At 48.1% G+C, this 15,720-nt stretch overlaps 6 protein-coding genes across 6 annotated transcripts; 3 read left to right on the top strand and 3 right to left on the bottom strand.

The window, feature by feature from the left end:
- Window positions 1–172: 172 nt before the first annotated feature.
- On the top strand, window positions 173–1,503 carry HEM12 (uroporphyrinogen decarboxylase HEM12; the record flags this gene model as incomplete). Its single annotated transcript, XM_033574849.1, has 4 exons — window positions 173–227; window positions 283–324; window positions 436–1,359; window positions 1,412–1,503. 4 exons carry the CDS (start codon window positions 173–175, stop codon window positions 1,501–1,503), a joined length of 1,113 nt encoding a protein of 370 aa, XP_033422867.1.
- Window positions 1,504–1,615: 112 nt separating this feature from the next.
- FCY1 (cytosine deaminase) lies at window positions 1,616–2,302 on the bottom strand (the record flags this gene model as incomplete). The annotated part of the gene is made up of 4 exons (XM_033574848.1): window positions 1,616–1,637; window positions 1,741–2,006; window positions 2,074–2,144; window positions 2,215–2,302. 4 exons carry the CDS (start codon window positions 2,300–2,302, stop codon window positions 1,616–1,618), a joined length of 447 nt encoding a protein of 148 aa, XP_033422866.1.
- Window positions 2,303–5,617: 3,315 nt separating this feature from the next.
- On the top strand, window positions 5,618–7,072 carry YDJ1 (type I HSP40 co-chaperone YDJ1; the record flags this gene model as incomplete). The annotated part of the gene is made up of 4 exons (XM_033574847.1): window positions 5,618–5,653; window positions 5,719–5,788; window positions 5,880–6,698; window positions 6,759–7,072. The coding sequence occupies 4 exons, from the start codon at window positions 5,618–5,620 to the stop codon at window positions 7,070–7,072; spliced, it is 1,239 nt and encodes a 412-aa protein (XP_033422865.1).
- A 584-nt stretch (window positions 7,073–7,656) lies between these two features.
- Window positions 7,657–8,169, top strand: ATNIH1004_010271 (EMC6 family protein; the record flags this gene model as incomplete). Its single annotated transcript, XM_033574846.1, has 2 exons — window positions 7,657–7,731; window positions 7,801–8,169. 2 exons carry the CDS (start codon window positions 7,657–7,659, stop codon window positions 8,167–8,169), a joined length of 444 nt encoding a protein of 147 aa, XP_033422864.1.
- A 972-nt stretch (window positions 8,170–9,141) lies between these two features.
- mfs56 (putative MFS multidrug transporter) lies at window positions 9,142–11,465 on the bottom strand (the record flags this gene model as incomplete). The annotated part of the gene is made up of 9 exons (XM_033574845.1): window positions 9,142–9,201; window positions 9,246–9,874; window positions 9,941–10,048; window positions 10,117–10,142; window positions 10,235–10,497; window positions 10,544–10,579; window positions 10,628–10,640; window positions 10,692–11,031; window positions 11,084–11,465. The coding sequence occupies 9 exons, from the start codon at window positions 11,463–11,465 to the stop codon at window positions 9,142–9,144; spliced, it is 1,857 nt and encodes a 618-aa protein (XP_033422863.1).
- A 669-nt stretch (window positions 11,466–12,134) lies between these two features.
- On the bottom strand, window positions 12,135–14,784 carry SUL2 (SLC26/SulP family anion transporter; the record flags this gene model as incomplete). Its single annotated transcript, XM_033574844.1, has 3 exons — window positions 12,135–13,675; window positions 13,738–14,427; window positions 14,484–14,784. The coding sequence occupies 3 exons, from the start codon at window positions 14,782–14,784 to the stop codon at window positions 12,135–12,137; spliced, it is 2,532 nt and encodes an 843-aa protein (XP_033422862.1).
- Window positions 14,785–15,720: the final 936 nt, after the last annotated feature.

The raw sequence follows: 15,720 nt of genomic DNA, 5'->3' as shown, positions 1-15,720 counted from the left end.
GGCCAGGCTGGACTCGAGCTGCCGAATATTGTGGCATGCTGTGCCGGCTGCTCCTTCCAGCGAGCATCGCTTGATTTGCGGCCCGAGGCGCCGAGACTCTGCCTGTCTTGTGCTCCCCTCATCCCACTCACTTCCCCTCGTTCCGCATCCCATCTGTCGTTTCCCCGCCAAAATGCAGGAACAATTCGCGCCATTGAAAAATGACCTTTTGCTGAGGGCTGCAAGAGGTGATTATTTCGTCAATACCTGAAGGAGCATGACCAGGGACTGATGTCATTGTAGGTGAGAAGGTAAACCGCCCTCCCATATGGGTCATGCGGCAAGGTATGCTATGCTTGCGCTGTGTTTTGCAACACTTCTCTTCTCTCTTCTTCTAGAGTCAACTATACAAATGAAGTCGACGGCTGCTAAATTTTAAATTGTTTTTTTCTATAGCTGGACGCTACCTTCCCGAGTACCATGAAGCCAAGGGGGCCCGCGATTTTTTCGAATGCTGCCGCGACCCGGAAGTCGCCTCGACGTTGACCATTCAACCCATAGAGCGATATGCAGGGCTTATTGACGCCGCTATTATCTTCTCGGACATCCTAGTTATTCCTCAGGCAATGGGAATGGTCGTGGAAATGGTTGACAAGAAAGGACCCCATTTCCCAGAGCCGCTCAAGTCGCCGGACGATGGACAATACGAGAAAGTGATGCAGAAGCAAGTTGATGTCAAGTCAGAGTTGGACTACGTTTACAAGGCTATTACGCTCACCCGCCACAAGTTACAAGGCCGTGTACCCCTCATTGGCTTCTGCGGGGCTCCGTGGACCTTGCTCTGCTATATGGTTGAAGGTGGAGGAACCAAGCTGTTTGTCCAATCGAAGACGTGGATCTATAGGTATCCCAAGGAGTCACAGGCATTGCTGCAGAAGATTGCAGACATCTGTGTAGAATACCTTGCCCTTCAGGTAGCTGCGGGTGCGCAGTTGGTCCAAGTCTTTGACTCATGGGCTGGTGAGCTGTCTCCAACCTCCTTCCAGTCCTTCTCACTCCCGTATCTGCGATATATCTCCGCAAACTTGCCTAAGAGGCTAAAGGAGATGGGCCTGGAGCCGGTGCCGATGACGGTTTTCGCCAAAGGAGCATGGTATGCTCTTGAGGACCTTTGTGAATCGGGTTATAACGTGGTTGGGCTGGACTGGCTGCATGATCCGGCTGAGGCTATGCGGATTGCAAATGGCCGAGTGACAATCCAGGGTAATGCCGATCCGGGTGTGCTCTACGGTGGCCGACTGGCTATTCGCGAAGCTGTCGAAAACATGGTAGAGGGATTCCAGAAGGGCAAACAAGGATGGATTGCTAACTTGGGTCACGGTACGATGTCTAGTATTGTTGTTCCTAGTGAATGGAATACTAATTTAACCAGGTATTACCCCTTTTGTTAACCCAGATGATCTGAAATTCTTCTTTCAGGAGATCCATCGACAGAGTCTTATGCAAGAGCTCGTTGAAATGTGAACATGGCGTCGACTGGCTTTCGCAATCCTCAATTCTTATATACACAGCAACTTCCTCCTCTCATAATCCATCAATGAATGTTGGTGGCATGTCCATTATAAGGCATAAAAGTCTAGACGGAAATATCCTCATTCCTGAGTGTGGCATATTGTAAGCAGTATTCGTTAGGCTTTAAGGCAGTGTACCAAAAGACGGTTTGATTGCATGTATCATGATAATGGAAAGAATGAAACTTACCAAAGCTCTGGCTTTTCCTTGATAAAATCCCCCATTAATTGCTTACATTCCTCGTTATCCAACAATACAACCTCCTTACCGCGATTGAGGAGATACTCCTCCGCACCGACAAAGTTCACATTCTCGCCAATGACCACGCGTTTCACCTTGTAGAGTATACAGGCACCCGTGCACATGTCACAGGGAGACAGGGTGGTATACATGGTAGCGCCTTCGTAGGCGGAAGCGGGGAGACGACCCGAGTTCTCGAGAGCAGATATCTCAGCCTACATGGGTAGACGTAAGTTCATTTGCCAAGGTCGATAAGATATGAAAGGACTCCCAGTCACTAACATGTAACGTCGCGCTGCCTTGTTGGACGCGCATATTGTGTCCTCGACCGAGGATCTTACCATCCTTGGAGACTACAACATCAATTTTTTAGGCTGGTCACAGTATAATAGAGACAGGAACATATCAAGTATAAAGACATACCTAAAGCAGCTCCAATGGGGACTCCACCCTCCCCAGCGCCTTTCTTAGCTTCTTCCAAGGCGGCGATAAACCCGGGGTCTTGGTCCATGATTTACAGGATGTGGTGTATGGTGAATGCAGGATATTATTGTCAAGGGAACACGGGAATTGACAGAGGGAATCTATAGCAAGGTTTTGGTTGGGATCTTAGCGACTGGGAAATCTTAGTTTCGTGAGAACTTGTCTGGTCCGATCAGCGAGACTGGTGGGGTTATGATTGGCCTTTCATTCCGAACACCGAGGGGTTTACCACGCTGATAAGGACTGGAGATTGTGAGCATTTTTATGGTTACGTTATTTCTATTCCAAGATGTACAGAGTATTGCTCAGGGAGGAGTAACTAAAGAGCTAAACATAGTAAGAGAAGCACAGATCCAGTCTGGTCAGCTTCTCCTCCCGCATCGAATTGGAAGTCCATGGCTAATGGAAGTCGCTTCTACACGACACCATTATTTCTTTATCCCTTGTCGACTGCCAATTCAGAATAGACTATCCTTACAGCACTCTTAGATTTGATTGTGTAACTACACTTACAAATGCTTACGAATCCACTCGTCCTTTCCTCTCCTACTTCCGTAGCGGAACTACGCTTACCCGGCTCCTCCTGCAGCATCTTCGGAAATAGGTGTAAAAAACTTGCTTTGTCCCGACCCTCGAGAGTAGTATCCCTCTCTTCGAGTGGAATCTGATCTTGCGATTCTCATCGTAAAAGTTACATAGAAAGCTAAATGTAGTGAGTGGATACTGAGATTCACCAGATAAAAAGTTGGCTTACCGAAGGCTGAGCGGAGGACCAAAAAGACTAATTATCTCGGCGAGGTGAGCTCGACTTCGTTATGTCTGAAATTCTGGGTAGTGGCCAGTGAACAAGGGCGCTCCCTCGAAAAGGTCCTAAATCTTCGATACAAGTTTAATAATTGCGGTACCAGTATCGCCGGACATTCTTGTCTTACCATACATCCCGCGCTCCATATATATCAACTCTGTACGTCCAGGGGGCTTCCAGAATCACCTCCGATGCTCTATATTACTGAGCGTAGCTGATCCAAAGTCTCAAAGGACTGGGACCCCATTCTCTGGGCATTCTGAGTTCTGGTATACGTAGATAATTCTTCCATATACGATCCCGAACATGATATTGCCAGCCTCGATGTCTAGCGGAGTTCTCAAGTAAACAACAGAAGCAAGAAAGACAAAGATGGAGCACGTACCAGCATGTATAATCTGGCATTCTGTACGGAGGTAGTCTAGTTCCAAAAACAGGCGCTGAAGCACATATACCAAGACTGGTTCAGGCAGCCTACGTACCAGATTGCGGTGCACAAAGGTGAACAAAATCTCTTATAATGGAGGATGCACTAGACATCGATGCTTGTCATCCGGCCCATAGACATCAAGCCAGTAAAGCAAAGACCTGGATGACTTTTCGAGGGCCTCTCTATACGTTTGTATATCTTGAGCTCGAAATCAAATAAGGCTGCGGAGTTGACATAGACTTTAAGGATAACGTAACGAAGACAGCTGTAATAGTGCGAGAGCGAGTCGCTTCATGGCGATTATATCTGTAGTTTCCCTACGACCTGATATCGGCCCTTGAAGCTTCCTCCTATTCGAACAGGATAATACGTGGAAGCAATATATCCGGGATGGTTTCTTCTTCGATTTTCTGACTTGCAGGTATTAGGACAAAGTTTAGATTGGAGAAATCAAGGGGCAACCATGTCCGTCCGAGCTGGGGTAAAGATCGAGGAAGCGATGGCAACATTAGTGGATTCAAGTAAAGAGATGAAATTGAAATGACAGAACGGATCAGAATTAAGTATTGGAAAAGATAATGATGCTGGGAGTTCAGAGACTATATACTGAACTCCAGGTCAGGTGATCTGTCCATACAGAGGCAAAGAAGCAGATATACTGCCTATAGACTACAGAACCAATTATATTTATACTAACATTCTCTGTCTAGCTTGCAAGAATGGAACCTAGTTGAAGCATAAGTAGTATTTAGCTTAGACATGAGAATCTTCTCTGGTCGGCCGCCTTTTGGCCTTGGTATGACCTGTATAAATAAGAGATATTCCGGAGTATGCGTATTCTGTGAAGAGCTGTTATAGTTTGCAGCTTAGACTAATCTATTATGTCTGACGTCTCGTCCTTTTGATATGCAAATCAGACAGGATCTGCCATTAAAGTCTGGTTTCGGACCGACTAATTCATATGACAGTCAAGGGTCTCCGAATGACAAGTGACAAATATGGAATTCGAAACACAACAGGAGGACTCTGCTTTGGGCTGCACTATCGCTTATCGATAAGCCTGCTTGAAATTGCCCATTCTCAGTCCTGAGGCATCAGCTGCGCCACCCAAAAAAAAAATAAAAAAAAACTTTATCAGTAGCACTTAATAAGGCACAGATTAGTAATCTGCTAGCACTGTGATGTTTCTACCTGTCTGCGTTTCAGCATACAAACAGAACCTGCTTTTCTTTGTATCACCGTAGTCAGGGGTGATTGTAGAAGCAGATGGAATTTATTTCTACTTTTATGTATAAAAAATCTGTAATAGAATACACCCCAAGGCGTTGTCAGTTCAAAGGACCAACCGTCACAAACTCTGTAATTACATTTCACAACCAACCACAGAATTGCTGCGAAGCTAGTGGAAGGTCGAAGAATCGAATGGAATCGGCGCTCGGGCCCTGAATTTCACACTGATCGAAACCGTGAGAAGATCAGCCCTGTATGTCATAATCGGCAAGATTTGGTGGTATCCTTGAAAAGCAAGACTGAGACCACCTTCACGGAAGATTCAGGCTCTTTTCTTTCTCTTCAGTCTCTTACTTTCGAAGAAATCTTTGCAAGAGATACGATTCTCTACTTTACCTCGACGGCCCTATCGTATTTCCCGTATAGATTACCATCGCCTTTACAAGCGTAGACAGATTAGAGAGGGGTGCGACAGTGGAGAGAAGATCCGTTGGTGCCTGGTTCTGTTATTGGTATTGGGATTACTTACTTTCCTTACTTACCAGATCAGTTACCGTACCAGTCATTTACCTCCAGTAAGCCAGCCTGTCGCCGCTCTCTGATAATCTTGAGAAAGGGCCTTTCGCAACCCTTTTTCTTCCTCCCATCAACTGTCCCAACCTGAATCCCCCGGAATCGAGGCACTATCCTTGCTTATAGACTTTACTCTTCCTCTCGGAATCACCCTGTGATTTTCTTACTTTCTCCTGCCTCTTTTCAGTGCTTTTCGATTCTGCGGCCACAAAGGTCCTGTGGATTTCCTTTTTTCTTGTCTCAAAAAGTTCTTGTTTCTATAATTTTCCCCCTACCTCCTCACTTTTGTTTAGACTCAAATCACAATGGTTAAGGATACCAAGCTCTACGATTGTCTCGGGGTACGTTGAAATTTCTTTCTCACATTGGTTTTATCGAGACTTCAAGACTGACTGAAGGTTATTAGGTCCCCTCGACGGCTACTGATGCTCAACTGAAGACCGCCTACAAGAAGGGTGCACTAAAGTATCACCCTGGTACGTTTTTGTCTGACATGATCTGCCTTCACAGAACTCTTTTTTAAGAGGGATCTTGTGCACCAGGACTGGGACTGACAGGAGTTTAAAGACAAGAATGCCGACAACCCAGAAGCTGCCGAAAAGTTCAAGGAATTGTCCCATGCCTACGAGATCCTTTCCGACTCTCAGAAGCGAGGGATTTACGACCAGTATGGTGAGGAGGGTCTTGAAGGTGGTGGTGCCGGTGGTGGAATGGGTGCTGAGGATCTCTTTGCTCAGTTCTTTGGCGGCGGTGGTGGCTTTGGAGGCATGTTCGGCGGCGGCATGCGTGACCAGGGCCCCAAGAAGGCTCGTACCATCCATCACGTTCACAAGGTTAACCTGGAGGACATCTACCGTGGCAAGGTCTCGAAATTGGCGTTGCAAAAGTCCGTCATTTGCCCTGGATGCGATGGCCGGGGTGGTAAAGAAGGTGCAGTGAAGTCGTGTACCGGTTGCAATGGTTCTGGTATGAAGACTATGATGCGCCAGATGGGCCCCATGATCCAGCGTTTCCAGACTGTGTGCCCTGACTGCAACGGGGAGGGAGAAATTGTCCGTGACAAGGACCGCTGCAAGCGCTGCAGTGGCAAGAAGACGGTCGTGGAAAGGAAGGTTTTGCACGTCCACGTCGATAAGGGTGTCAAGAATGGGCACAAGATCGAGTTCCGTGGAGAGGGTGACCAGATGCCTGGCGTTCTGCCCGGAGATGTGGTGTTTGAGATAGAGCAGAAGCCTCACCCCCGTTTCCAGCGCAAGGATGACGATCTGTTCTTCCAAGCAGAGATCGATCTTCTCACCGCTCTTGGTGGTGGCGCCATCAATATTGAGCATCTCGATGATCGGTGGTTGACGGTAAACATTGCTCCTGGAGAGGTCATTACACCCGGTACGTTAAAAGTTCCCTTTGTTTAGTCTCCGAATAAGGAACTTGGCTAACCCTTTCTAGGTGCCATTAAGGTTATCAAGGGCCAGGGTATGCCTTCGTTCCGTCATCATGATTTTGGCAACCTTTACATCCAGTTCGATGTGAAGTTCCCTAAAACGGATGAGCTTCGGAACCTCAACCTCCTGGAGCAGGTTCTGCCAGCTCGGATGGAGCAGACTAAGCCGCCCGCTGACTCCATGGTGGAGGACTTCGAGCTGGAGGATGTTGACTCGAGCGAATACTCGCAAGCGCGCGCGCACGGTGCGGCTGCAATGGACGAGGATGATGAAGATGTTCCTCCTGGTGCCGAGAGGGTGCAGTGCGCATCACAGTAAAACGATCTCTGGGGGTGATGGATGTGGTTTATGTGCTGGGGCATTGATGAAATTCGCTTATGATACCATGTAGTGGCGATTCCAGGCCCTGGTACAACTGACTTTTCTTTGGTTTACTCGATGATATGCTGCGAAGGCGTTTGTACCGAAGATTCGGAAGATGATCCGGGCGATTTCATTTTCTTTTCATTTATTACATTCCCATCAATAAGCTTTGATTCCCATGCATAATGTTCTTTTCTTTCAGTTCTCTGGGAATGTTGGGGGGCTATGGCACTTGATGAGACGGATGAGATCACGACACACCAGTCAGCTGTTCATATTTTTTTATCCACTGTTTTAGTTGACTCCAGGTGGGGATCTAGTGGGACAGTCGGGAGGACAGTCGGGGCGGGGAGGGTTGTGTTTTACGTATAGACTATTCGCGGACTTGGGTATTAAATATTCTTGATATTGCATCTTTCTGCCGTAGAGTAACGTGAGGCGGTATAAAATGGCAAAACGCTAACTAGAAGCATCTCCAATTCCATCTCACCTACCTTTGCTCCGTATCCTCCATTAAGAGAGGGAAAGAACGCAAGAAAATGGCACCAACAAAACAAGAACTCTCCCTCCTGATTAATCCTCTCGTCCCTGAATCCGTCCAACACAACAATCGCGTATGCTTCAACCCTCCAGCTCTTCACCTAGTTATCCCGCATAGCTAATCGTAATCCTATCTTAATCAGGTTCTCTCCAACCTCCACTCCCTCACCTCATTTCTCCTAGGCCTCACAGCGGGTATATTAGCCCTCCAATCCGCAACGGGATTTATCTTCTATCTTGTCGGAACGGTCTTCGTCTCCGGGGTATTCCATCTGGTGCTGCTTTCGCGATCCGGCGGCGTCGGCGCGGGAGCATTCTTTCCGGGCTCGAACGCGGGAGAGATCGAGGGCGTTAATGAGCGCGGGTTCATACCGGCTGGTTTGGGTTCTGGTTCGACAGGAGTCAAGAGGATGGGTGCCTGGAAGGATGTTTGGTTTGGGGGCGGTGTTTTGGGTGAGGCGTTGTCGGGGTTTGTTCTGGGGTGGGCGGGAGTTGGGGGGGTTTTAAGGTGATTCTTTCAGAGTCGTTTATGGTGTTGGATTGGTGGTGGTTGGTCCTGGGGATGGGTCTCTAAGTGGGTGAGAAGGGTTATTATAATGATGATGAGGGAGGGGTGCTATTGTACTATATGTCGATATTGGCGTTGTGCTCATAGCCCTTAGTCGGATAGACAGATCTCGCCATATATTGTTCTACAGGCCTTCGTCCACTGAAAAAATCACTTCGGTCTCAAAGTCTCCAAGGGACTAATCCTTGGCAGACCCAGTCCTAATAATCATCTCTGTAGCAGTCGTTCGCTATTCTAGGTCGGCTTCCAACACGCCAGAGATTGGCTTGTCACGGAGATCCACACGAAGCAAGCCGATAGCTGATACCTAGCGGTGATAGGCTCGTCGACTGCTCGTCTGTCCGGACGATGGCATGCATCTGTGCTGACTCGATCATGTTGCTTTTATGTTTACGAAGTCAGCGACGAGAGAACAGAACCTCCACTGTATGTATATAGGATGTAAGCTCGAATCTTGGGGACTAGGTAGGATGTAAGTATCTGGGACGTACATGTGGCTGGCAACACCGGCGATGAGGATGTGTCAGACTCATGTTCGCATAACTACTATACATAGAGGAGTAGATCTAATCTAAGAAATTTGAGATACTCCTTATATATCGTGTTTTGTTCTTTCCTTGTGTTGACGAATTGTATACTACTGTGACTGAGACGGGGATAGGCCGAACAGATGGAATTAGTCAATATAACGGAGAATAACCATGTAGACATTAGAGCTAAGGTATAGCCAAATTATTCTATCACTGAGAACATTATATCGAGCTGATCTTGCTCTACAAATAACACCTCCCAAATTTCCTGTCGATAGCTATGTATACAGGAGCAGAGGGGATACCATATCTCGCAACTCATGGGCTCATGGGTGGACAAAGTTTTATGCATTAATGGCCGGTCCTTCTATGTTCAATTAGAGCGATCACTGTTTCTCTCTCTCCGCCACCGGCCGGCTGATCTGCTTGTAGGAAGTGACATTTCCCTACTATAGTTAGTACCTAGTACCAATGGCACAAGAAGACATACCTTTAGTAAAGCCCACAAATACGATACGTAAACCACCTCGCTATGTCTTGACCCCTCCGCATCAACGTGCTCTTGGTCTTCATCCTTCGACTTGGGTTTAATCCATACATTCCCCATCAGCAGTCCCGAGATAAGACTCACGCCCATCACAGGCAATATGGATATATAAGCCCACATGATAGCATCTTTCCCGGCCATACGAACGACCTTCTGCGCAGCAGGAGATAGTGTTGTAATTACGGAAAGAGAAGACGTATCATGGACATTGAAATTAGCATTGCCAGCACTGCTTAGGCCCAAAGATGGGCCGAACTTGTTATTAAAAACGCTGCCCATGATCGTTAGACCGATTGTGCCCCCGAACGGCATGGCGAAGCGCATCAATGACATCGCCGGGGCGATTCTCTCAGGCCATACGCCCACCGCGTGCAGAGTGGCAGGCATGAAGCGGAGACCAGTCCCAGCGCCAGCTAGGGCCATCATTCCGTTGAGGAGGCCCGTGTTCTGGACGTGGATCGCGTATGGTATGACCGCAAGGCCGATTGTACTGATGATGGACCCGAAGTTTAACGGGAAGAAGGTCTGCGCCGGTACAACATTGCATAGGAACATTGCTGTGTAGACGCCGGCTGTAGTAGGTCCGAGTCAGCTGTCTGTCGTCGAGTAGGGAGACTGTAATATATTAATTTATTTACCTCCTAGGCCGGGAATGTAGTATAAGAGTTGAAGGCCAGCCCTAGATGCCTGGTACGCTTCGACAAGAGTGAAATAGATACCGATGAAGTAGAAGACAGAGAACATTGCTATTGCGAGTCAATTACATATACTGGTCACACAGAGAGGGAAGGGGCGTACACGCGCCAATTGATACCTGTGCTATCATCAGCCATATAGTATCTTTTCGAGAAAACATGCTATATGGAATCATTGGGACCTGCGTCGGAAACACTCGCGAGAGTATCCTCCCCGGCTCGAGCAGATACTCGTACACGAAAAACAAAACAAAGCATATTGCTCCGACAATAAGGGGACCAAGGACCTGAGGGGCCGTCCAAGCGTATGCGGCACCTCCCCATGCTGTGGCCAGGATGATGAGACCGATGCCGAATATAAACAGGGCCGATCCGAATACATCCAGTGTTGCAAGCGCCGGGAGAAGAGATGACATCCTGGACCCCCGGCGGAAAATGGTCCCCTCGACGAGCTCTTTTCGCAGCAGGAAATAGATCAAAATGTGGGAGAAGAAAGCGATCTGTATGCGTCAATAGATATTCTTCATAGAGAATTCCAAGACATACAGGTATGGGTATCACAAAGCAATATCTCCAATTATCCTGTTTAAGTTAGAAACCTCTCCAACCGGACAGAATTCGAAGCCTTACATCCGTTAAATATCTAATCCCTTGTTAGTTGAGAGAGCAAACAGCGGGATATCACATCACTTACCCCCCTATCACCGGTCCTATAGAGTATCCTATACCACCGACAAACGCGAAAAGCGAATTGTTCTTAGCATTCACCTTCAACGACACCTTATCTGCAAGGATAATCATGATGATATTCATGAGCCCGGCAGAGCTCGTCCCCTGTAGAGCTCTTCCCAGCAGAAGCATACCCCAAGTCTGCGCCGCGGCACACAACACACTCCCAATAAGCATCAGGAACAAAGCCAGCTGCAGCACTGCGTGACGGCCAAAGACATCAGCAAGCTGGCCGAACATCGGGATGAACGCCGTCGATGTCAATGTAAAAGCAGTGACGATCCAATTGAGTTCGTCAAACTTGTCTGTGCGACATCAGCATCCAAGCAGTATACCACGGGAATAAGACAAATGTACTGAAATGGGAGGCAATGGATGGCACCGCGGTGGCCACAATCGTCAAGTCCAGCGTCGCCAGGGTAAATGGCAAGCAAAGTCCACCGATGAGCTTCCAGCTGTAAACCCGCTCGCGACGCCGTTCTTCCTTGCACACCTGGCATTTCTCTCCGCTCTGGGGATATCCCTGCAATATATTCCTCTGTTCTTGCACTGAGCTAGCTCCCATATCCTGCAAAGGTACTTCATTTTCGGTACTCCTTATGGTGGTATCTTGGCTGTGTTGTTGCCGTTGTCGTCGTTGTTGCGCGAGATGAGAGCAGAGAGGTTTCTGAGTCTTTCGCGACGATGGCTCAGACGGCCCCCCGGTCTTTTCGCGGATATATCTGTAAGCCTTAATCATAGCAACGGGCGCGGGTCCAGTGAATATGAAGGATGGGCTGATTCAGACGACAATAATCCCCAGGGACCAACATCTTGTGTGTATATATACCCTACAATAAGGTTAGGCAACTACTAATTTCAACCCCACATTTATGGAGTATACACTGCGAGCAACCGCTAATAGAAGGCGTAGTCTCAGCCACATCGTGTTCAAGCATTGAATCGAACGCTGGTGATTAGGTTAAGCCATCGTGATGGACGCGATGCCCAAATCCGGTAATAACTGCGGCTTCTTGCTTGCCGAATTACTGAGTTGGGAATAGCGAGACCCCTCGATCCTAGGCATCAATATCCACCGTTGCCCTAGAAAAGCTTTGCCCGACGATCCTTCGAGATTACTGGAGGTCCACAGCCTCGTCAATGGAGAAGAAAAGATTGATTCCCCAACCAGGGAAAAAGATATTATTCATGCCAGAATCTGTCTATATACTCCATACAGTGAGCTAGATCTCAGGGGTATGACTTAACATCCAGGTATCAACATCGAGGTGTAATAATGTACTAAAAACTGGTTGACTCGCTTTAAAATCCAAATATTAAATAGGAGAAATGAAGGAATAAATATCGTCAAACGAGTCGTTATCTCGACCCTTCCAACCAGGGATGGTCATAAACGATACAGGCCCATTCACGCATCAGCTTCCCTAACAGAGAGTTCCTGTTCCTCATAATTCGCCAATGCGCTCTGCAGAGCACTGGTTAGGTCAATATGGAAGAACGGACGATTGATGCCCTGCACCAAAGCCATCTTCCTCCGATTTTTGTAGGCCTGGCTGTCCTTAAGGTCGCGTTGCAACTTGTATTCCTGCGTGCTGCTTCCATCAGAAGACACTTCGATTCCCGCCGTCTCGCGCTCAGTAGTCTTCGGGTCATGCTTGAACCCATCTTCAAGGTCTCCACTCTTGTTACTAGCCTGGTAGACGTGCTTGTTATTCACCATTTCTGCATGGGCCGCTGCCGAAGCACTGCCCTCGATTTCTGTCACGCTGAAGATGGGTTTCCATCTATGGAACCCATCCTCGGAGGCTGGGCTGGGGTATCCGAAGCCTGCTGCTGCGAGCGCGCGCTTGGTCCACCGATTGTTAACGTGGGCAAAATGCCACTGCACGGATTGCGGAGAAGCGTAAAGATCAAGCTGGTTGCGAACATCAATGAGATTCTGCACAGAGGTCACATCCACATTGTTGACCGACGAGAAATCGAGAATAATAGCACGGAGGGTGGGCAGGTGCGAGCGGTCGGGCTCAGACTTGCCTTTGGCCGGGCCAGGGTTGTTCCACGGTCGATCTCCGGGAGAGCCATAGGCAAAAGGATTGGTGCGTCGCGTGTTCTGGAAGATCGTCTGCACGAGGGAGTCGGTATAGTGATTGGCATTCGGGTAATTGAATCCTTCCGAGAATCGGTAGATGAAGATACCCGGATAGGGCTGTTCCACCTCTACTTCGGGATTTGACCCGTCGGTGTGGTTAAGAGGGAGGAAAATGGTACGCTGGTAGCTACCGTTGCTTTCCGAAGGAGTGTTCGGCGACTTAGAAGATCCATATTTGCCATCCCCTTGTATCAAATGATCGCCGACCACGGAGTGAATAGTAACTCTACCGAGGAATTGGCCATGGGCTTTAGCAACCCGGAAGAGGAGGATGGCTGCAGCTATCGCGACGGTGCAGTAAATCCCAATCTCGATGGTGGTGAATATAGTGACTATAACACCAACGAAAAAGATGATCGCATCAAGGGGGGAAACGCGCCAGAACTGGTAGACCGTGTTGGGCGGCGTGATCAGATCACCAACAGCATGGATGATGACTCCGGCAAGGGACGCTTTAGGAATGTAGAAGAAGACGGCAGGCAGGGCGTATATAGCAAGCAGGACGACAACTGCGGTGATGCAACCAGCAAGCGGTGTTCGGACTCCAGCCTTCGACTTAATGGCCGTCCGGGAGAAGGACCCGGTAGCCGGGTAGGCACCAAGGAACGGTCCAAGCAGATTGGTCACACCAATGGCCACCAGCTCTTGGGAGGGGTCAATGGTGTAGTTGTTGACACGGCCAAAGGACTTTGAAATAGCTATGTGTTCGATGAGTAGGACGATCACGGCAGCGGGAAGCTCGCTTGCGAAGGTCTTGATGATTCGAGCGTTGACCACCGGGGATCCTGCATTCTGGAAACCTGACATGAGAAGTAATATTAGCGACAGCAACGAGAAAGGGCCAGTTAGTCCTTGAACGTACCGCGAGGAACATTGCCCAGGAGCTTGAACCTTGGGTGATCTCTCCGGTGCAAATTCACAGCCGCACTGATCATCGTGTAAAACAAGATCACAAAGACTGTCCGCAAAGTAGAGGCGAAGAACCAGATCTTAGCACGGTGAGGATATCGTCTCGCACCGTAGTTGCAGCCTGCGCGGATAATGTACAGCATAGCCAATGCAGTGACGCCCATAGCAGCATCAACTCCGGCTGAGGGAAGGTGTTTGAGGGTGTTGATAATGACCATATAGGTTGCATCTCTAGTGGAGAAGTTTGCCTTTTCTCCCAGCATATCTTTCACTTGACCGGAACAGATATTGATGGCGGACCCCGTCATGAATGCTGAGATTGCTGGAAGCGGGATAAAATCCACGATGAATCCGAGACGAGCCAAGCCCATGAAGCAGACAATACCACCAGAGATAATTGCCATGCAAGATGCAATTACATGCGGTTCAACATCCGGGATTTTTTTCTCTGCTTCGAGTACTATAGTTCCGACCAGTGTGGACATGACAGCGACCGGGCCGATGGTAATATCTTTAGACGTGGCGAAGAACCAATATATTAGGACACCCATGAAAGACGAGTAAAGACCAAACTGTACAGGGAGTTCTGCAAGTTTGGCGTATGCCATTCCTTGTGGTACGACAACAGCCCCGACTGTCACGCCTAGATGAACATTAGTAACATGGTTTCCAGCATTTTCGATGAAGTGAGGTGTTTACCAGCAACTAAATCTCCGATGAACCATTGCCAATTATACCGTGTGATCCAGGAAAGGAACGGGAAGAGTCGGTAGATATAACTGCCCACCTGGCCCCAGGTAGGCCATAGCTCCGTAACCCATTCAAAGCTTGTGGGCTCCGGTTCGAGATAAGAATAGGTGTCCACCGTTCCAACAGAGAAGGTTGATTCGCCTCTGGTAACGGGGTCCGCATTGGCTCCTAGGGGGTCACGATAGGCAATTTTGATACCCAAGGCCTTAGCTACGCCATGGCCAACCTTAGTCCTAATGTCATCCGACATGATCGATTCGGGACGGACAAAAGATAGTCAAAACCGAAACGAGGTTGAAGATGGGACAAAGCCCAAGAAAAAGCAGATAATTGGCCAAGGGTTTGAAGCCTGACGTTAAAAAAGAGAAACGGAAGAATAGCAGTAATAATAATAACCAGGAACTCCCAGTTGGTCAGGAGAACAATAATATCAAAATAGAGGCTCAAGATGTCATTGTGAGCTTGAAAAATGATATCAAGAAAAGTAGAAATGTGGGTATCTTTAAGGGAGGCCTAGTGACACTAAGGCGATGTCGTGATCAGAGGCTGATAATGCGAATAACTGCTAGCTCTGCGCCACGGTCACAATAGGATAATTAAAATTGAAAAGAAACGAAATGGCACAATGTGCCAAGTCCAAAAAGAAAAATAAAGGGTATGTAGGACTCAGAATAAGGTGTCGTGACGCAAGCCAGGCAAAGAAGGCACCGACAGATGTTCGACCTGCGACAAATTGGAATTTAGAGGGATTATCAAAAGGCTCTAGCGGGAAGATGAATTTTTAAAAAGCAAGCTCCCTCAGAGATCAGCTCGATGCCTCAACTCGTGTTGTCTGAAGAGTATAGATATAGACACACGGATCGCCCGTGGGGGTAATGGAAGCTGCCAGTGGGAGCCTTGACGATATGGAAAAGGCAGCGTTGATCAACCGATGATCGAACTGTAGCAGCGTGACAGGTACAACTACAGGGCTCGGTGACGGGAGATATCTGTTTAAATGTTCAAGCAGGGTGAATTGTAATGGTTCAATCTCATGAGGAATAACCAGGCAAAGGAAAGGAAATTCCACAATTAAAGGGATTCAAACAAACAAAAAAAAAAAAAAAAAAAAAAAAAAAGAAGACCCGAGATACACTATGAAGGGGAGGAGAGACAGGAAATACACAGCAACAGAGCCCTGGTCCAG

This window comes from Aspergillus tanneri, assembly GCF_003426965.1.
Source record: "Aspergillus tanneri strain NIH1004 chromosome Unknown AapTan_5_pilon_pilon_pilon, whole genome shotgun sequence".
Taxonomy (NCBI): Eukaryota; Fungi; Ascomycota; class Eurotiomycetes; order Eurotiales; family Aspergillaceae; genus Aspergillus; species Aspergillus tanneri.
The sequence above is the reverse complement of the archived record's forward strand: the minus strand, read 5'-3'. Positions and strand labels throughout refer to the sequence as shown.